General features: G+C 49.4%; 1 protein-coding gene across 4 annotated transcripts in view; it reads right to left on the bottom strand.

Annotated features, from left to right (window-relative positions):
• The window catches only part of Eefsec (eukaryotic elongation factor, selenocysteine-tRNA specific), a 226,172-nt gene that overhangs the window by 12,075 nt on the left and 196,115 nt on the right, over positions 1-17,982 (bottom strand). For 3 of the 4 annotated variants that reach the window (XM_057770227.1, XM_057770243.1, XM_057770235.1), the window contains one exon: positions 12,912-13,068. The exons of the other annotated variant lie outside the window; for it this stretch is intronic. In XM_057770227.1, coding sequence (XP_057626210.1) covers positions 12,912-13,068 — 157 coding nt within the window. The remainder of the gene's footprint in view (positions 1-12,911; positions 13,069-17,982) is intronic. 4 annotated transcript variants of the gene reach the window in all.

Below are 17,982 nucleotides of genomic sequence, written 5' to 3'. Positions count from 1 at the left end.
CCTAACCTCTGCCATTGAGTGAACTGAGGAGAAACTAGAGCTTGTCTCAGCAAAGGCTGTCCTTAGTGGGGACAGCTGCACCCAGGCAGTTTAACCTGCACTACAGTTTTTGTTCCCTCTGAGGAGTTCTGCTTTTATTTTAAAGGAGAAATCAGATTCATAAGAAGAGCCAGAAGAGGGATATATCTAAAGTAAACTGCCCACACTGGGAAGGAGTGTGAGCTCATAGGGCCATAAGACTTTCTTCTGGGAGAACCAAACCACCCAGGAGTCCCATGGCTTGCACTACTCCTCATGACTTCCATGGCCCACAGTCAGCTCCAGCACTAGTGGGAAAGAAGGGGTCCAGAAGAACTTCTTTGAAGGACTGGTGGCCCTTATGGCTTTGTGACAAGGCAATCTGTATGGGCAATGGTGAGCTGAGCTTGCACGAGCTGGTAATGCATGCACCCTGGATGCACTTGTCCCTCAGCTCACACCAGGGTTCCAAGACAGTTGCCCACAGATGTAAGGAAGAAGTGAGCTCTGGTGCCCAAGGAGGGAACATGCCAATCGCAGCCAGAGTGCCCTTCTTCTCAAGAGAACCTTCTCCAGGTAGAAATCTCTGACCCTAAATTACGTTTGCAGGGCAAGCTGTCAAGGTGTGGCTGGCTTGTGGCAACCTCCTTTTACTGGGGACAAGCTAGGGCCCTCTCTTCACCCATCACACTTGTGGCTCAGTACATTCACTGTGCAGCAGTGCTGTTTTGCTATACACCTTGTAGTTCCCTCCATTCTTCAAAAAGCCTTCTTCAGATCAATTCACTTCACGGAGCATTGTGTGCTACTGTGAGTGGAAACTTAGCCTTTTGTCTAAGCGCATCCAGTGACATAAATGGGCCCCTGTGATATTCTGGGTCTGAGGGGTCTGGGATGCCACAGGCAGTACATGCAGCCTATTAGGGACACCAGTGTCTACTTCTCCACAGCACCAGTCCGTTCAGGACTATTCGGTGTTGTCTCTGCCCTTGTGTGTGTATGTGTGTGTGTGTGTGGGGGGGGGGGTAAATAGCAGGGGCCTGTGTGACCTCAAGGACCATGGTTGGCTGTGGGAGGTCTATATTGTCCAAGTTGCCTGGGATGTGGGAATGGGGCTCAGATGTTCTCAAAGTGACCGTGTGTAAGAACTGCTGTGGACCAGACTTGCTAGGCCTGTGCTTGTGGAGCTAGCTCACATGGCTAGGTTTCCTGTATCCTATAGATACAGGCAGATCTGGCTGTCACAGGCCAGCTTTGGCCCCTGGGTACATGGAAAATTGTGAGCCTGTGTTCCCAGGGTCATATCTGGTCTCTACTTTCTCTAGTGACCCCCCAGGAAAGCAACTTCCCTATGCTACCTGCCTGTCTGGTGGCTAGGTCAGTTACCTACAGAGCTACAGGTGCTGTCACAGGGACAGCTTGCCTTGAGAAAGTTTAGTGATACATCTGGAGTGAACAGGCATCCAGACTGCCAGTTACACCCTGGGTAGCCATCTGGGGCCTTAGAGCAGGAGAAGTACTAGGCAGGGGCAGGAACAACAGGTCAGAGAGCAAGCCCAAAGGCTGAGCAGGACACACTGCTCTTCCCAGTCAAGCAGGTGCCTTGGCTAGCCCTTCTAACGCTGACCCATAGGTATTTCTTTTGTGATATGGGGCAATGCCCATACTTTAGCAGGCATAGGGAGATGGCAGTGAGGAAATCCTCAGGCACTTGGCCAGCAGATGCTCAAGAAACAGCAGATGAATGAGAAAGCTTAAGCCATGTTCTTTATCCTTGGACACAAACCCTCGCCATCCTCCGCTGCATTCACGTGTTGTGTGTGCAAGAGCTAGGGGACAGGACTGGGATGAGAGCAGGGCCTGTGTCATGAGACTGCGAGGCCTAAAGGATTTGGCAACATCACAGGCACTGTGATGGAGTCTAAATGCTCCCCAGTCTGTTCACATCTCTCTACCCTCTTCCACTCTGGGTCACTCTATTCCCCTGAGTCTCAACATCCAAATCACCTCCGAACTTCAACAGGCCACTGTCCCTGAGAGTTAGGCATCCACGAAGCAGCTAGAGCACAGGCTCTGTGTTCACCATGGGGATCCAGACTCTGGCTCAGGGTCTACTCACTGTGCAGCTTCCTATGGGATGTTAGGCCCCAGGCTCAGTCTCCTCATCATACAGGGCTGTGATGAAGGTGTGAGTTAACACGATGGTGTTCAGGGCAGGGTCACATAAGATGAGGTCTGTGTCAACTCTTTACTCCACCACATACCACCCACTCTGCACTTGCCACCTGTGCCTGCTGGGTGCTGATAGGGGTTCAGATCTGGGGCCATGCATGGGGAAGTGTGTCACATTTCCAAGAAGGACAGACTCATGCCTGATAAGGACATAGAACGGAAAGTTTCTGGCAGCATAAGAGTCATAATGGAAGAGGCAGAACAGTGAGCTGGGAGCACTCTTGGCTTGGCGGCCTGGGAGGACAGTCCTCAAGACAGCAAACAGAGGCAAGAATGCAAAAAGAGGCTTCACTGAGGACCTGAGACACATGGAACAGCAGTGCCTGTATGAATCCCACTGGGAACCTAAGGGCAGCTGCCGTGGGCCTCCAAAGCAGACTCCTCTGAACTTCCTTTCGTGGCTATGCACTGGATCCCATCTTGTTCTAGGACAAGGGTGTGGGAGGGAAGAGAGCTGGGTGAGGAGGGGCAAGGGCAAGAGTTGAACACTGGGATTTATGAGCTGCCTTTGGCGGCATGGGGGAGGGGCTCCTTTTGCCAAAACAATATTTAATTTTTTTAAGGCAGCTACAAAGCCAGGATTAAGCCTAGGTCCTAAAACGAGCTCATAAAATTGAAAAATATTTATCTGGAAGGGTGGCAAGTCCAATAAAAGTTTTATGAATGTCTCACAACTGGCCCGTCAGGAAGCTGGCCTCTCCCTCACCTCCCTCTTGTCAGAGGACGGCACACACAGGTGGGACGCACGAGACATGGCTAAAGAAGCCTAGTGCCTGGAACCCTCTGCTCTGTGCTCTTCCTGCTCCTCCTCACCTCCACCCCCCACCTCTGTGCCCAGCTTTGCCCAGGAGGTCCAAGAGTCTGAGCGCAGCCATAGACAACTCTCTCAGGGTCTTGGAGGGCTTCAGGCAGGAAGAGACCCCAGGTTTATTGTTCAGAGTAATAGGAGGTGGCTGATTTGACTCCAGTTTTAAAGAGACCCACAGCCCAGGGTTTTACTTAAAGCCACTGAGAAAGTGGCTTCACATATACAAATACTTTGAGCTCTCTCCTGGTTTCCAGGCCACTACCCCTCCTGTTTTCCACAACATCATACCTGCTTCTCCACTCTTCCCCGTGCACCCCTTTCCTTCCTCTGCTTCCTATTGCCCCTACCTTGGGTATCATCTGGGGGCCTTTGCACAGCTGCTCCTCTGAGGAACCCCGGCCCACGCCAGGGCTGGGCTCATTTCTTGAACAGGCCTCCCTGCCTTGGAAGAAGTCACGCCACCCGATCCGATCTTTCACCTCTAGAACCATCACTTCTCCCTTCCCACCGACTGCGGCCAAAGCACTTTCGCTTGTGTGGCCCTTCCCACTGTCTGAGGGTTCAGCAAAGGGTCGACTTCCACAAAGCCAAGGTTGTTCGATTCTCAGTCACTGACAGGAAGTCAAAGTTAGCAGGAAACCAGGTGGCACACACAAGAGCCCAATTTCTAACTAAATACCCAGGCTTCCTGTCACTCCCATGGCACAAGTCCACCAGAAAACCCCAGCCTCCTCTGCTTAAAGAAGGCAAACGCCAAGCCTCTGACAAACAAAACAAGGTGAGCACAGCAGCTCTGAAAACCACCTCCTGCATCTGTGGAACTGGCAAGAAATGGCCAGAGAGCACAGTGCTGGGGATGGCAGGGATGCAAACTGGCTGAAAGTGCAGGCCTCTGTCGTCAGTGGTACTGGGGACAGCTCTGCTGTCAGCACCTACCTGAGCTGCTCACGTGTGTCTGTGCAGTGAAAGAATGAATGTCCTGGTGACCTCGGACAGGTGACAGGTGTATAAATTGACTTAGTTATTCAGATCATGAGACATCTGCAGTTAGGTTGCAGAAGCAACCTGAAGTCATATCCATGAAACCCAAAACAACAGAGAAAACTCAGAAATTCTTATGTGGTGCTCAGAAAGTCTCACATTTTAGGCATTTTCAGTTCTTTGTTAGGGATGCTCAGCTAGTGATGTCTTGGATAAGGGATGCTTAGCTTGTGCACTGACTGAGTCATCAGACAGGCAAAGCACAAACCCACTGGGGCACAAGGCTAGCTGAAGGGAGTGGCAGCCACCTCCAGGGAGGGCTGAACTAACAACAAAACAATAAAAAAAAACCTCCAAACCAAACCAACCACTACCCCCCCCCCCCAAAACCAGGGTCTCCTCATGTAGCTCTGATTGGCCTGGGAATTCTGGCTCTGTCCCCTCATGCTAGGATTACAGGCGGGGCCACCACATCTAGTTCCCTCTCTTAAAAGCAAATAGGAGGCTGTGGGAGAGATTCAAACTTCCATCTTTCTGATTTGCTGGCAACAGAACCACTTAACTCTGTACTGTCTGGCATATGTTTTTCAGTTAAGAACAAGTTTAATTATTCCTATAATTTTATTTTGGGAAATCAAATAGTGATGAAAGGAGACACAAGTGACTAACTGCTCTTGGGTTGTCCCTGCCCAGACAGGAGGCAGGAATGCTGGTCCAGCTCAGGTACCTGATACCTACAGCATGGATGTCCAGCCAGGCTGTGTGCTCTGCTTACATCCCAACTGCATAAGCATAGTCACTGCACTCTGCTCCCTACACCACACAAACTGGCCTGAGGCTACCACTTTGTTGACCAACCCAGAGTAACCAGGCAGCTGTCACTTGCCAATCCTGAGGTGGGGCTGTGGAGGGGAGATGGTCCCTGGAAGTCGCAGGACGTTTAGACACAGAAGTTTGGCAGTGTGCTGTGATGGGGAGCTTTGGGGGAGAGTAGTGGTAATGTCATCCTGGGAGGGCTCCTGAGGGAAGCTCTGCAGCACATCCCGTGACTTCCTGAATCCTGGGTTTTGTTTGGTTTGTGTAAGTTCTACTGAACAGGCCCTGGATTCTAGGCCTCCAACTGCTGTCAGAAAAGAACCCTTAGATTGCCTCTTCCTGGAGCCCCAGAGTCATGACAGCAACCCCAAGATGCCCCAGAACTACCCATGTGGATGGTGGGACCCTGTGGGAAGGCGACCAGCAGCTGGTTTCTGTCCACTGTGCTGGTTTATGTTAATTGCAGATATTTTCATCGTATTGTGTTACTCCATCCATCTTTGTGAACGAGTTGTCTTGTAAAATTCTTTTAATTATGTTATTTTTTCTTGCCTATCTTCATCATCTACAATTATTTATAATATCATTGTCCTTGTTTCAAATGCTGGGAATAAACATTGTTGTAACAGTTCTTCGATGGGGTTCATATAATTTTTACAATTGCTTTGAAATGCCTCAATGGCCAAAGCTGGAGGAGGCTATTCATTTAGGGGGAGAAGACACCCCAAAGTGCTCCCTGCAATGGATGCCAGGTTGTCCTCATCCAGGGCAGTCCTAGGCTGGGGTAGCAACAGTTTATGGGGGCTGGGTCAGGTTTCAGAGTTGCTGTCCCCATAGACGTCAGGGCAAGATCCAGAAAGGGCACCGTCGGGGTAAGATGCCAGGAGAAAGATGGATGGTTTGTTTTCATTTTTATAGGATTTTCTGAAACCTCAACTTTCACCCCTCACCCCTGTTCAGCTCTCTTCTCCCAGAGAGCTGTTTTCCTGTCTCCCTGTGGGAGTTGGCAGCTAGCTGTGGGGCAGAACCCAGTGGAATGAATGCTGCTCAGAAGAGTTGCCTCATCCTGGGTATTAAGTATGGGTGAGACCTAGCTGTCTTTCCCCAGGTTGGCTGGGGCCCTTGTAAGGATGTCTGGGGACAGTCAGCACTTTGGATGAACTGGCACCTGGGCCTTACCCCCACCTGGTCTATGTTCTCACCAGAAGCTTTCAGATCTCCATAGGTATTTACTTTGCCCCCTACCATCCTATGATACTGACTTCCTCTGCCAAGTATGCTCAGAGGAGGGCAGCCCCCAGAAACATACTCTGGCCAGGGCAGCAAGGGATGCAATGTGCAATAGCCCAGAAGGGTGCCTGAGGGCCAGAGGCTACCTAGATTAGGACAGGATGATACCCTTCTTGAGGCTCTGAAAAGCCTTCCTGCCAGTGCCCCAAGCCACAACTGCTTCCAATGGGTCTCAGCTCAAGGACATGTGGATCGAAAGAACTGCCACCAGAGTCTCTGGTTCTGGGTTCAGGGCATAGTACAAGGCCTTTGGATCAAAGGTGCAGAGGCTGAGGGGAGGACCAAGGGCCACCTGGCAGCAGCACCCCAAACCTGCATGGGATACTGGGGTGATATGTTTATGCTATGTGGACTATGGTTAGAATCAGCAGACCAGCTCCAGGGGCAAATCCAAAAGTGGGGACGGTGTCGTTGGCTTGGTCCAGCCTGGGAGACACAGCCTATGTAGTGTGTGTGTGTGTGTGTGCGCGCGCGCGTGCACATGCGTGTGTGGGCATGCATGTAGGGAATGTAATGTAATTACACCAAAGAAATGTAATTAATCCCTGAGTAGAGAGGATGGATTGCACAGGGTACCTGGGAAAGCTAAAATCCAAATCCATCTACCTGGCTTCCACAAGTGTGAGGTGGGGTGACTCAATGTCTCTGGGGATCACTCTGCCAGGAGCCTGCAGGAAACTTCTAAATATCTGGTGTTTTTATTGTGGAAAATGAGAACAAGCGTAAGAAAACACCGTTCCTATTACAGTAAACTTACGAAGATGCTCCAGCAATGCTGTTCATACCTCATGTGCTGGGAACACTCAACATTTATGGAGCCTGGGATTCCCGGATCCAGCCTCAGTTTAGGTGGCTGGCTACTGTTGGACTTCACCAAGGAGGGCTGCATTGAAAATTCACAGCACCCAATACTGTGCCAAGAGAAGCTTAGGAGCTCAATAGCTTAGGTGTGAGCTAGAGCTGAAACCATTCGGACAGCTTCTTCTGAAAGGTGAGAAGATAAATGAAGGAAATGGGTGATAACACCAAGCGAGAAGAACAGAGCCTCCTCCTACTGCCCTGAGCTGGCTCACAGCTGAGCCAGAACTGAGACAGAATAAACTATCACTTTTAGGTTACCGGTATAAAAACAGTTTTGTTTCCTATTTTCCCATTTGGAGATAGACACAGATCAAGCCCTGACTCTCTGTGAGAAGTCATGTCCCCCGCTGAGGTGGGAAGAGGCCAGTCAGAAGTCTCTTACCCAGGACAGAGGCTGATTAGCTCACTAGTAGGGGCCCTAGGTGTGGAATAGTCAATCCACCCTGAAACTCTTGCATTTCCCAGACGCCAGACTCCAGGCCTAGGTTGGCCTCTGGTAAATTCTGCTGGGCCAGACAAAGGTACTGGGGCTGCTGGGAATGAGTGATATCACACCTCCCATGGTGATTCCCACACCAGCCACTAGGATTTGGAAGAAGTCATCCTGACAAGTGAAGGGACTGTCTTCCAATCCCAGTGTGTAAGCTGACAACATGGCACTGACTTTGGGATAGTACCGCCTATGGACACTGCAGTTTGAATAGCCCACAAGCAAGATGGGGCAGGGGGTGTCCTGCTCCTGACAGTGTACCCTTACCACACTTGTGGTAGGGAAAAGGGCCAGGAGGAGGGCTGATGAGAGAGCCAAGCTGGTAAAGCACTTGTTGCACGCACAAGCATGAGAACCTGAGTTCAATCTCCAGAATATAAGTAAAAAAACCCAGTGCGGTGGTATGTGCAGGCACACCCAGTACTGGAAAGCTGAAACAGCTTGGAGCATGCTGGTCTTGTGAGTTCCAGGTGAGAGACCCTGTCGTAGAAACAAAAACAAAAAATCCCCAAAACCAACCAACCAACCAACCAACCAACCAACCAACCAACCAACCAACCCTAAAATCAAAGTAGACAGTTATTGAGGAATAATAATTGAGGTTGATTTCAGGGCTCTGGGTACTCTCTCTCTCTCTCTCTCTCTCTCTCTCTCTCTCTCTCTCTCACACACACACACACACACACACACACACTCACAGGCAGAAGGAAATATAAACAAAAGCCCTCATGCTTGAGATGAGGAGACTATAGGCAACTTTATGTTTCCCCAGTTTTTCAGGCTACCATAATCTATGAGTACAGTGAAATCTGGCTTAAGACCAGGACACTGGCATTCTTCTGGCTCCCTGCACAGACCGACATAGAGAAAAGGGGGACTGAGTGGGTGGATCCTGAATGGAGGCCCTGAGGTTGGAGCTGCAGCCTCTGTGGCAGGCAGCTGTACCATGGAGGGAAGAGCTCTTTGCCAATCACATAGCCATCTATCATCTGAGCCCTAAATGAACACCAATGCACAACACAGCCCCTCGTCCCAGACCCACTAGAGTCAGGGGATCTGATTCATTGCTGGGCAGTGGTAGATCAGCCACACACCCCAGCTGCTTGGTTGGCCTCATGTCCCACTGCACTCCAGTTCTCAGCATCCAGTGGAGCTCTGCTGGGCCCAGACATGTTAGACCTAACAAAGTCCCTCCCTTTCTTAGTCATGCAAAGAGGTAAGCCACTTGACCTGGCAAGTTCACCATGTCACCCAGACTCTGTGAGAGTTGTGGGTAGAATGCTCACTCAGCCTAGGGACTGCTGAGGATGTGACCGTTTCACCTCTTGGCCTTCTCAGGTACCCCAACAGGAAGGAGCCCAAGAAATGACAAAGATGACATTTATAGGTGCAGCAGCTACTGCCAACAAGCCGTATGTTGACTGTTTGGCACTGTCCTGTAGACACCATGTTGAGAACTCTGCTTTAGCAGGGAGGGCCCAGTACCTGTTTAACTTCCAAGATGGGAACATTGTCTTATCGTCAGATCTGAAGTACATGACAGCTTCTCTGAGAGCCCACCCCAGAGGGAGGGCTGCTACAAGACGGAAAACTGATTTCTGTAACATGTCTCCGGTAGAGGCTTGTGTCCAGTACTAGTCGATTCAGGGCATACTATTCTGTCCCTCCCTTTGCTTTCCTGATGTGTGACTGGCAGAGGTCGTCTTTGGCTAGCAACACCCCTGGCCAATAACTGAACCACTGAGGCTCTCTGTGAATGAGTCAAGTATCTGTGTTAATGTTGCTGAGTACATAGCTCTGCACAGGGAAACCCATTTTTGAATGTGCCCTGAGACATCAGGTGGAAGGCTGTGCATCCCAGTACTGTGCAGACTGTGGCAGAGTACTGGCACCCAGGGAGAAGAGACTGGGGTACTGGAAAGTACCCTCAGTGCACAGGGTATCCCCATGACAAAAGGACCCAGACCCAAAGTCAAGATTGCCAGTTTTTGGCAAGACCAGATGCCAAGTACAAGTTACTTCTTTTCACCATCCAAGGACAAGCCTCTAGGCTGTGACAGAGAGTGAGCAGCAGGGAGTATACTGGGGCTTCTACCACTATTTGTCTTCCAGTAAGACCTTGCTGGGGGACAGAAGTAACATTGCTTAAAAGCTGTTCCCAAACTAGCATTTTGAACACACCAAAGTAAATGGCTACACAGAGAAAGCATTTAGAACAATGTCCCACACTGCACAATGTTCAATGACTATTACGCTCTGTTATTATTCAACATTCTCAAATTATGGTGCACTCTGCCCAGTCTCTGTGACTTAGCACTCTCTGTTCCTTCTCTCCTGGATGGTGATTTTCTTCCTTCTGTTGCCTGGGGAACTTCCTCATCACCTCCCATTCTCTAGAATGGGAGGGTCATGCTTTCTATCCCATGAACCCTCAGAAGCTAGCCCTGAAGTCTTCTATACCAGACTGCTCCTGGGAAGGAACTAAAACCAGTGTCCTGGGTTCAGGGGTCTCCAAGACACAGGCCATAGCTGGAACACAGGGGAGTGTGCAGAAAGTTTTGAGGAAGCAGCAGTTCCTCCCTCTTGGTTTATCTCCATAAGCATATTGAAGGTAGGACATGTCCAGCCAGTCTCTCTCTTGTGTGGCTGGCTAGCTCAGGCCTTGGCCTTGACTTCCAAAGATATCAGATGCCCTCTCTACACATTCCTGTGGCCCACTGATGAGCTGTGATCCACCGGTGACCATGCACCTGGCTTTGGTACACAGGTGAGACTGGATCCCAGACTCCGACTTTACCTGTTTTTTTTTTGTTTTGTTTTTTTTTTTGGATTTTTCGAGACAGGGTTTCTCCGTAGCTTTTGATTCCTGTCCTGGAACTAGCTCTTGTAGACCAGGCTGGCCTCGAACTCACAGAGATCCGCCTGCCTCTGCCTCCCGAGTGCTGGGATTAAAGGCGTGCGCCACCACCGCCCGGCTTCGACTTTACCTGTTTAACACCACTCATCATGGGCACTGATGCCATGACAGGATGCATTGTCTGCTGCATGCCAATGGGCACAGTCTTGGGAGTCATGTCACCTTTTCGGGAAACCTTCCAATCCTCAGATTCAGTCAGGGGCCTTGCTGTGAGATGTTACAACACCACATACCTTCCTGCTCAGCATTAACATGGCTAGTGGCAATGCAAACATGAGGACACCTACACATGGTCTGTCTTCACACCTGCTGCAGGCTAACCAAGTGTCCCTACACTCATACAAACAAACAGATCTCCAGGTCCCTTAGCCTTTAAAGAGATCAAGTTACAATGAGGTTGTTTTTTATTAATTTTTTTTATTGATATTTATTGAGCTCTACATTTTTCTCTGCTCCCCTCCCTGCCTCTCCCCTCCCCCCTCCAACTCTCTCCGGAGGTTCCCATGCTCCCAAGTTACTCAGGAGATCTTGTCTTTTTCTACTTTCTACTTCCCATGTAGATTAGATCTATGTAAGTCTCTCTTAGTGTCTTCATTGCTGTCTAAGTTCTTTGGGATTGTGGTTTGTAGGCTGGCTTTCTTTGCTTTATGTTTAAAAACCACCTATGAGTGAGTACATGTGATAATTGTCTTTCTGGGTCTGGGTTGCCTCACTCAAAATAATGTTTTCTAGCTCCATCCATTTTCTTGCAAAATTCAAGATGCTATTTTTTTCTGCTGTGTAAATGTACCACATTTTCCTTATCCATTCTTCAGTCAAGGGGTATTTAGGTTGTTTCTTGGTTCTGGCTATGACAAAGCTGCTATGAACATAGCTGAGCATATGCCCTTGTGGCACAATTGAGCATCCTTTGGATGTATACCCAAAAATGGTATTACTTACAATGAGATTGTTAATGATAAGTTCTAATAAACTGGTGTCTACACAAGATTAAGACAGAGAAATGGCTACGCAAAGACACAAAGAGAAAGGACATTGGTAAGCCAAAGAGAGACTAGCCTTGCCCACTCTCTGATCTTGGATTCCCAGTTCCAGACTTCCAGAGCTGTGAACAGTTCAACCGGTGATGTTGTGGAACTGTTGGGGTGCCTGATAAGAAGTTTACCATCTGCTGCAAGCACCCTGAACAAGTCACCCCAGCTGTGTTCACTTTGGTAGTACCAGAGCCTGGCACAGGGATGACACAGTGGGGACTTAAAAAGCACTGCAGAGTAGATAGAGAACTGGCACTGTGTATGCAGCTGGCTGTACGAGAGAGTGGTCTTTCTCTCTGCTGTGGGCCTACCTGTTGCTTCCTAGCCCCATAAAGAGGGGAGGGAGGGAGGGAGGGAGGGAGGGAGGGAGGGAGGGAGAGAGAGAGACAGACAGACAGACAGACAGACAGACAGAGAGACCTTCCTTTGTGAGAGGGGAATGTTATCTGTGGCCTCTGGGTCTCCTAGTCTTACCTGAGGTGTGGCCAATGAGCCCTATTTCCTGGCCTGAATCAGGGCTGATTTAGTCAAAACAATTACAGAGAGCTATATGAATTCTGTGTGCTATCAGAGAGGGGTCCCTGTAAATACTTCAACTTTGTTCAGCTGAAAATTGTCATAATACAAAGTATGTGGGGGTAAAAGTCTGAGGATCATAATGTATTACTTACTAAAAACAGAGCCCTCAGTGCCTCGGGTGTCACAAGGTTACTGCCTGTTAACCCGTGTACTACCTGTTCAACCTCCCAGTATACTCCAGGCAATGACCTCCAGTCCATGTATACTTAGTACATCACCTCAGACGTGCAGCCCTCACACACCCAGTAATGACCCCACCACACCCTCAGATCTCTCCCACTCAGGACCCTCAGACCTGCAGCTCTCAAACACCCCTATCTTACACTTGCATCAACTCCCATACCAGTGTACCCCCACTTTGGATGGCCACTCCTCCGACACCTTCCATATCCCAGCTCAGGCCTGCTTACACTGTCTATGTATATTTAAAAGCTCACAACAACCTCTATCCCTCTAGTACCAAGCACTGGCCTGATATACAGTTGGCTTCAATAAAATGCAGTTCATATAAATACACACATGACCTACATGGAAGAAACAGAGGTTCCAATTCTAGAAGCAGGTATACCCTGACCCAGCTATGCATATGGCCCTAGGCCTATGGTCTCTACAAATTTGCTTGAACCTACTGGGGACCATGGTGCTGTGCCAGCTCTGCCAGGCTCTCCCTTCCCTCCTCCTTTGAGCTTTCTGTAAGATCAATACCTACTTCACAAGGAAGCTGAGGTATGTTCAAAACAGTAAACAGTGGGATAATATTCAACCAGACCCTCTCAGGGCTCATGCTGGCTTCTTAGCCAGAAGGTAAGACTCACGAGCAATGCTGTCCTGACTGTGCAGGCCTGCCACTTCTCCCACACTCTGCACAGATGCACTTGCACTCACCAGGAATGTGGATCTTGAACTTGCCACTCTGGCCGAAGGCACTGTCGATGACGCCCTGCTCCCCTGTGGACAGCTGCACTTTAAGCCCCACAAAGAGCTGGATGTTGGTCTCCTTTTTGAACAGGGAGCGTCCAATCACACTGTAGTCATCCATTACCTGTCCCCACATAGGAGAGGAGGCATTAGTAGTGCATGCGGAGAACTGGCTCTGGGGTGGTAAAGTGCTGTGCCCACCTGTTTACTGTTTACATCATTGTGTATGAGGTGGGCACAGCCTGGCTGTATTTGTACCTAGCCTGCCAGAATCTTGTCAATTAGAGCTTCATCACAGCTGGAAGTGAGACTCCTCCGCTCACAAAACTGGCTGGTTTTGTCCTCTCCAACTCACTCTGCAGATGCTGTACTCAGCCTCTAAGTCAGACCCTACTATAAGAATTGCTCCTCATTCTGGCAATTGCTATAGAAAATACATTCACAAACCTCTCAGTCATGCCTGCTGCTTCTGGGAAAATGTCCTTTAGATATGCCTATCTAGGTGGGAAATGACAGCATACAGGCTACTCACTACTAGTGTCCAGTAACACAGGCCTTGGATCAATCCAAGTTCCAGCCTACATGCAGAAAAAAGATGCATGACTCCCACTGGCCACACTGACCACAAAGAGGAAAAGGTATGAAGGACACAAGGCCCTGAGTTGACAACAGCAAAGCCGTGTGCAGGAGGGGGTACATGAAATCAGAAGAAGCTGCTGCCTCAGGGGCAGGCATGGAGTGCCTGAATTTTCCACTATATATCTTTCCTACATTCTTATCTTTGAAATGAATGAATTAATCTGCTCAAAATTAAAATTAAAAATTAAGCTAGGTGGTGGTGCTGCACGCCTTTAATCTCACCATGGGAGGCAGAGGCAGGCAGATCCCTGTGAATTTGAGGCTAGTACGGTCTACAGAGCAAGTTCTAGGACAGTCAGGGCTACACGAGGAAACCTTGTCTTGAATACACACCCCAAAAAACCAAACCCATCCAAAACAAAAAATTAAAACAAACAGGTAATTATTTGTCTTCCACTCTAAGCAGGCAAACCTATTCTTTCTTGATAGCCACAAGTAGAATGCAGTCTCTTCTAGTCACTTCGAGTGGCTGGTTTCTTCTGAGGTATATGCCCTGGGCCACTGGACTATCTCCTGCTAAGATGGAGAAACATCTCACTGCTACTAAAGATGCCTGGATCTGGCCAAGCACCCTAGATGGATTGTTTTAAAAAGTAGAAACTGTCTCATTTACCCTAAAAACCTTTGGAAAAGCATATCCTATTCTCCTTGATTCATAGCAGTAGATAAAAGGGACCGCATTCCTTCTCTCCTGGTAATTGATGAATTGGATACAAACAATGATAAGAATTAGTCTCCACTGTGCAGCTCTCTGAAACTCACAAGCCTCTTTCCCACACAGTAATTCCTCCTTTCCCTCCGAGATAGCTCCAGCAAGCTTCCCCAGGGCACCCCCTGCTCTTAAGGGCGGGTCTACCAACTTGGCCCTCTGAGCCAGCAGTGCTAGCCTTCTGCTCATTGTATCCAGGAAGTTCCACTGATCAGGCTTTAGGAAAGCTGCGCCTAGTCAGGTGGTGGTGGCACACACCTTTAATCCCAGCACTTGGGAGGCAGAGGCAGGTGGATCTTTGAGTTCGAGGCCAGCCTGGTCTACAAAGAGTTCCAGGACAGTCAGAACTGTTACACAGAGACTTCATCCTACCTAAGGAGTCAGACTGGAGGAGCAGCACACAGGGATCTGGTCCAGGCCTGCCAGGCCCTTTGCAAAGTCTATGCTGAAACACAGACCAGCAGCTGGCATGATATAGCTCCCTTCTATACTGACCAGGATGCCGACGCTCACTGGGACAGATACACCTGAGACTCAGACTCCCTCCAGCATCACTTTTTCCAAGAAATAAGAAAGGTAGTCCTTGAACCAAGAGCTCATAGCTTACTTTGAAAGCATCTTTTAAAAAGCATCAACAGTAGGGCATGGTGGCATGTGCTGTGATTCCAGATCTCAGGAAGGCTGAGACAGAAGGATAATCATGTGTTCAAGGAGAATGTGGGGTGCTTAGAAAGTTGAAGGTCAGCGCAGGCTATATACTACTAGTCAGACCCTGTCTTTAAAAAATTAAAAGTTTGGCTAGGCAGTGGTGTTACACGTTTTTAATCCCAGCACTCAGGAGGCTAAGGCAGGTGAATCTCTGTGAGTTCAAGGCCAGTTTGGTCCACAGAGCAAGTTCCAGGACAGCCAGAGCTACATAGTGAGACCCTGATTCAGGAAACAAACAAACAACCCACCCCCAAAAAGTTCATTACTGAGACCAAACCAATAACAAATTCAACCCATAAGCACCTGCAGATTCTCTTTTGCCTCCTGAGTTCTGGTATTAAAGACATGTGACATCATGCCCAGGAACCACAGTGTTGTTTTAAGAATCCAGGTAAAGGTGTGGGACTAGTGGGCCCTTTGTGGCTTCCCCAGAGGCTCCAGGGGTTCCATCTCGCTGGCTGGCTTCAGTTCTGCTATGGCAGAGCAGCAGCTAAAAGGATTTTAAATCCAAAAGAAGGGTGTTTGTCATTCCTGGTTTTTTGTTTTATGGCCTGGTCAGGAGACATACTAGCACCAAGTAGGTCCATTGTGTCCTCTGAGTCTTCATTCCCAAGTGTAGATTAAGCCCAGGAAGGGTGGAGACTGAGTTCAACCCCCAGGTTCCTGTGCATTCCCTGGACACTGGTGGCCATGCCTGCTTACAGCTCTTACTATCACTTAACATAACTGAGTGGTCATAAAAGACTTTACACAAAAGACTGATTGATCTTTGCATTGTGTCAGCCTGACACAGGAGACTGAGGGTGACCTAGGGTGGCACTATGAGTGTGCTTACTCCTGAGGACAGTGCTGGTGAGCAGAGGAAGCCATCAAGTGCATTTCACCACAGACTGTCAGGTGGGTGCCTCTCATGTTGCTCAGAGCCCAAGCGGGGGTTGTTCTGTCTACTCTTCACAAGACCCAAGGGGCAGGGGAGATGTCTCTTCTCTGAATGAGTCCAGCATGGTTTTCTCTGATGTCTTGGGCCTATGTTAACTGTCTGACTTAGTGGTGCTGGAAGCCTAGCCCAGGGGGACTGAGGAGCCCCAACCCTACTTGCCCCAGCTCAGGGAAAACCTTGCCACAGTAGAGGAGATGGTCCCTATCTATTGTCAGGGACTCTACTTTCCACAAGTGGTCTAGAGGGAGGAGGTAGGGATGGAAGGTGGAACTGGCAACGTAATGGGATCTAGAGACTAGCACCCTTTCAGGCTGCCCTGTCTAGCTGCCCATGGTATGGCACTCAACCCAGAACACATCAAAGAAGCCCAGTGGTCCAATTCACAGACTCTTGCAGTGAGAGGAGACCACAGAGAGCAGACACCAGTACACCACAAGGAAAGCACTGCCAGAGCAGTTGGAGGCTTGGATTCTGAATCAATCACCGTGTCAAACTGAAGGCAATGCCTGTGGGGTTTGCTGGTAGCCTTGTTCCTGGGGACAATGCTGAACACAGGCCAGCGGTCACAATAGCTCAAGTGGGGACTTTCACTGCTTGCATGAGTAATTTGCTTCATCTACCCGCAAGTGGTTGCTGGAGGGATCAAGCTCCCTCAGCAGTTACAGCTGTGTATCCACGTCCAGGCTCTTGCTGCCATGCCAGGAGAGTCCCCATTGTCCCCAGCTTTTGAGCAGGGACTTGGCTGCTGGTGCACATAATTATGTCATTACATGTGTCTCTCTTCCAGGGCTTGGTTCCCAGGATGAAGCTTGGGAATTGCCCAAGTTCTGAAGCTTCAGCTAGTTCACCGTGCAGGAAGGGAAGTCACTATGAAGAGAGTTGAGCCAGGCTCTCCACTAGAGTGAGGGGAGAAGACCCCCTGTCTCCAGAAGAGAAATGGCTCTAGTTGCTTGAGTTCTGGCCCTGTCTCTTATGGCATCATGGCTTGAGGCAGGGGACTTCTCTGAACCCCAGTATTTTCATAACATATGTTGTTAGGGTTAGGACACTGATACTGGCCAGAACACCAGATTTGACAGCAGAATGACCATTAGAACAGACTCTGCATTAGTGAATGTCACACTGAAGTGGGGGATGGAGGGACATGTGGGGCAGATGATCTAACATACTTAGGAACCCTAGATGCAGTTGTCAGAACTTCTGCACAGGAAGGAGGGCAGGATCACACTCAGCATTCATAGTCAGCAGGGTACCCCAGTCTCAGGAGCAAGGGGCTCCTTGCTATTCAGGTGTCATCTTTTCCAGTCCACCTGAAGACACTGACACCGAAAACCATAATGGTGTGCTCTTTGCGTGTCGGCAGAAAACACTCTCCTCTTCCTCCTCCTCCCCAGCAGCGTGGCCTGGTGGAAAAGCAGAGGCCCTAGGGTAACCCATGGGATGGGGCTGGTTCTTGCCTCACCACGATAGCACCCAGGCAAGCCAATTCACCCTGCTGTGCCTCAGGCTCTGCTTCTGTAAAACCAGACACAGTTATCTGCGTCTCAAGGCTGCTGCAGGGATGAGACAGGTTTCTGGCACCAAAGTCTGTGAGCAGTGAACACCATGATCATATGCCCAGTGTCAACCCCGGGACAATAAGTTAGTCTGTGATAGTCTCACCTCATCAAATATGCTCCAGAGGCTCAGAACCTGAGACCTGGGCTGCCCGGGATGGTAGCAATACAGCTCTGCTCACCACAGGCTCTCAGGCTTGTAAGGTTGTTTTCCTCAGGCCAGGCCTCCTTCCTCTCTGAACATTCCTTACCTTTTGTATATGTGCAGCCATCACTTGAGTCTCTCTTGGATAAAACCTATGTTGGAGCTACAGAGGTTCTACGTGATGACTCCCTGCCAGCTGCCCTCCATGGGGAAAAGTAGATGAGTATTTTAGAGCACTATGTGCCAGCCATTTGGCCTTCTCAACTCCCCACCACAGTATTCTTACAGGGGAGCCATAGCCATGCTAGTTGGGGCCCCAATTCAGTTCTAGTTTCCAGACT

Source organism: Chionomys nivalis, chromosome 1, assembly GCF_950005125.1.
Source record: "Chionomys nivalis chromosome 1, mChiNiv1.1, whole genome shotgun sequence".
Lineage (NCBI taxonomy): Eukaryota > Metazoa > Chordata > Mammalia > Rodentia > Cricetidae > Chionomys > Chionomys nivalis.
This window is presented reverse-complemented; position numbering and strand designations above follow the sequence as displayed.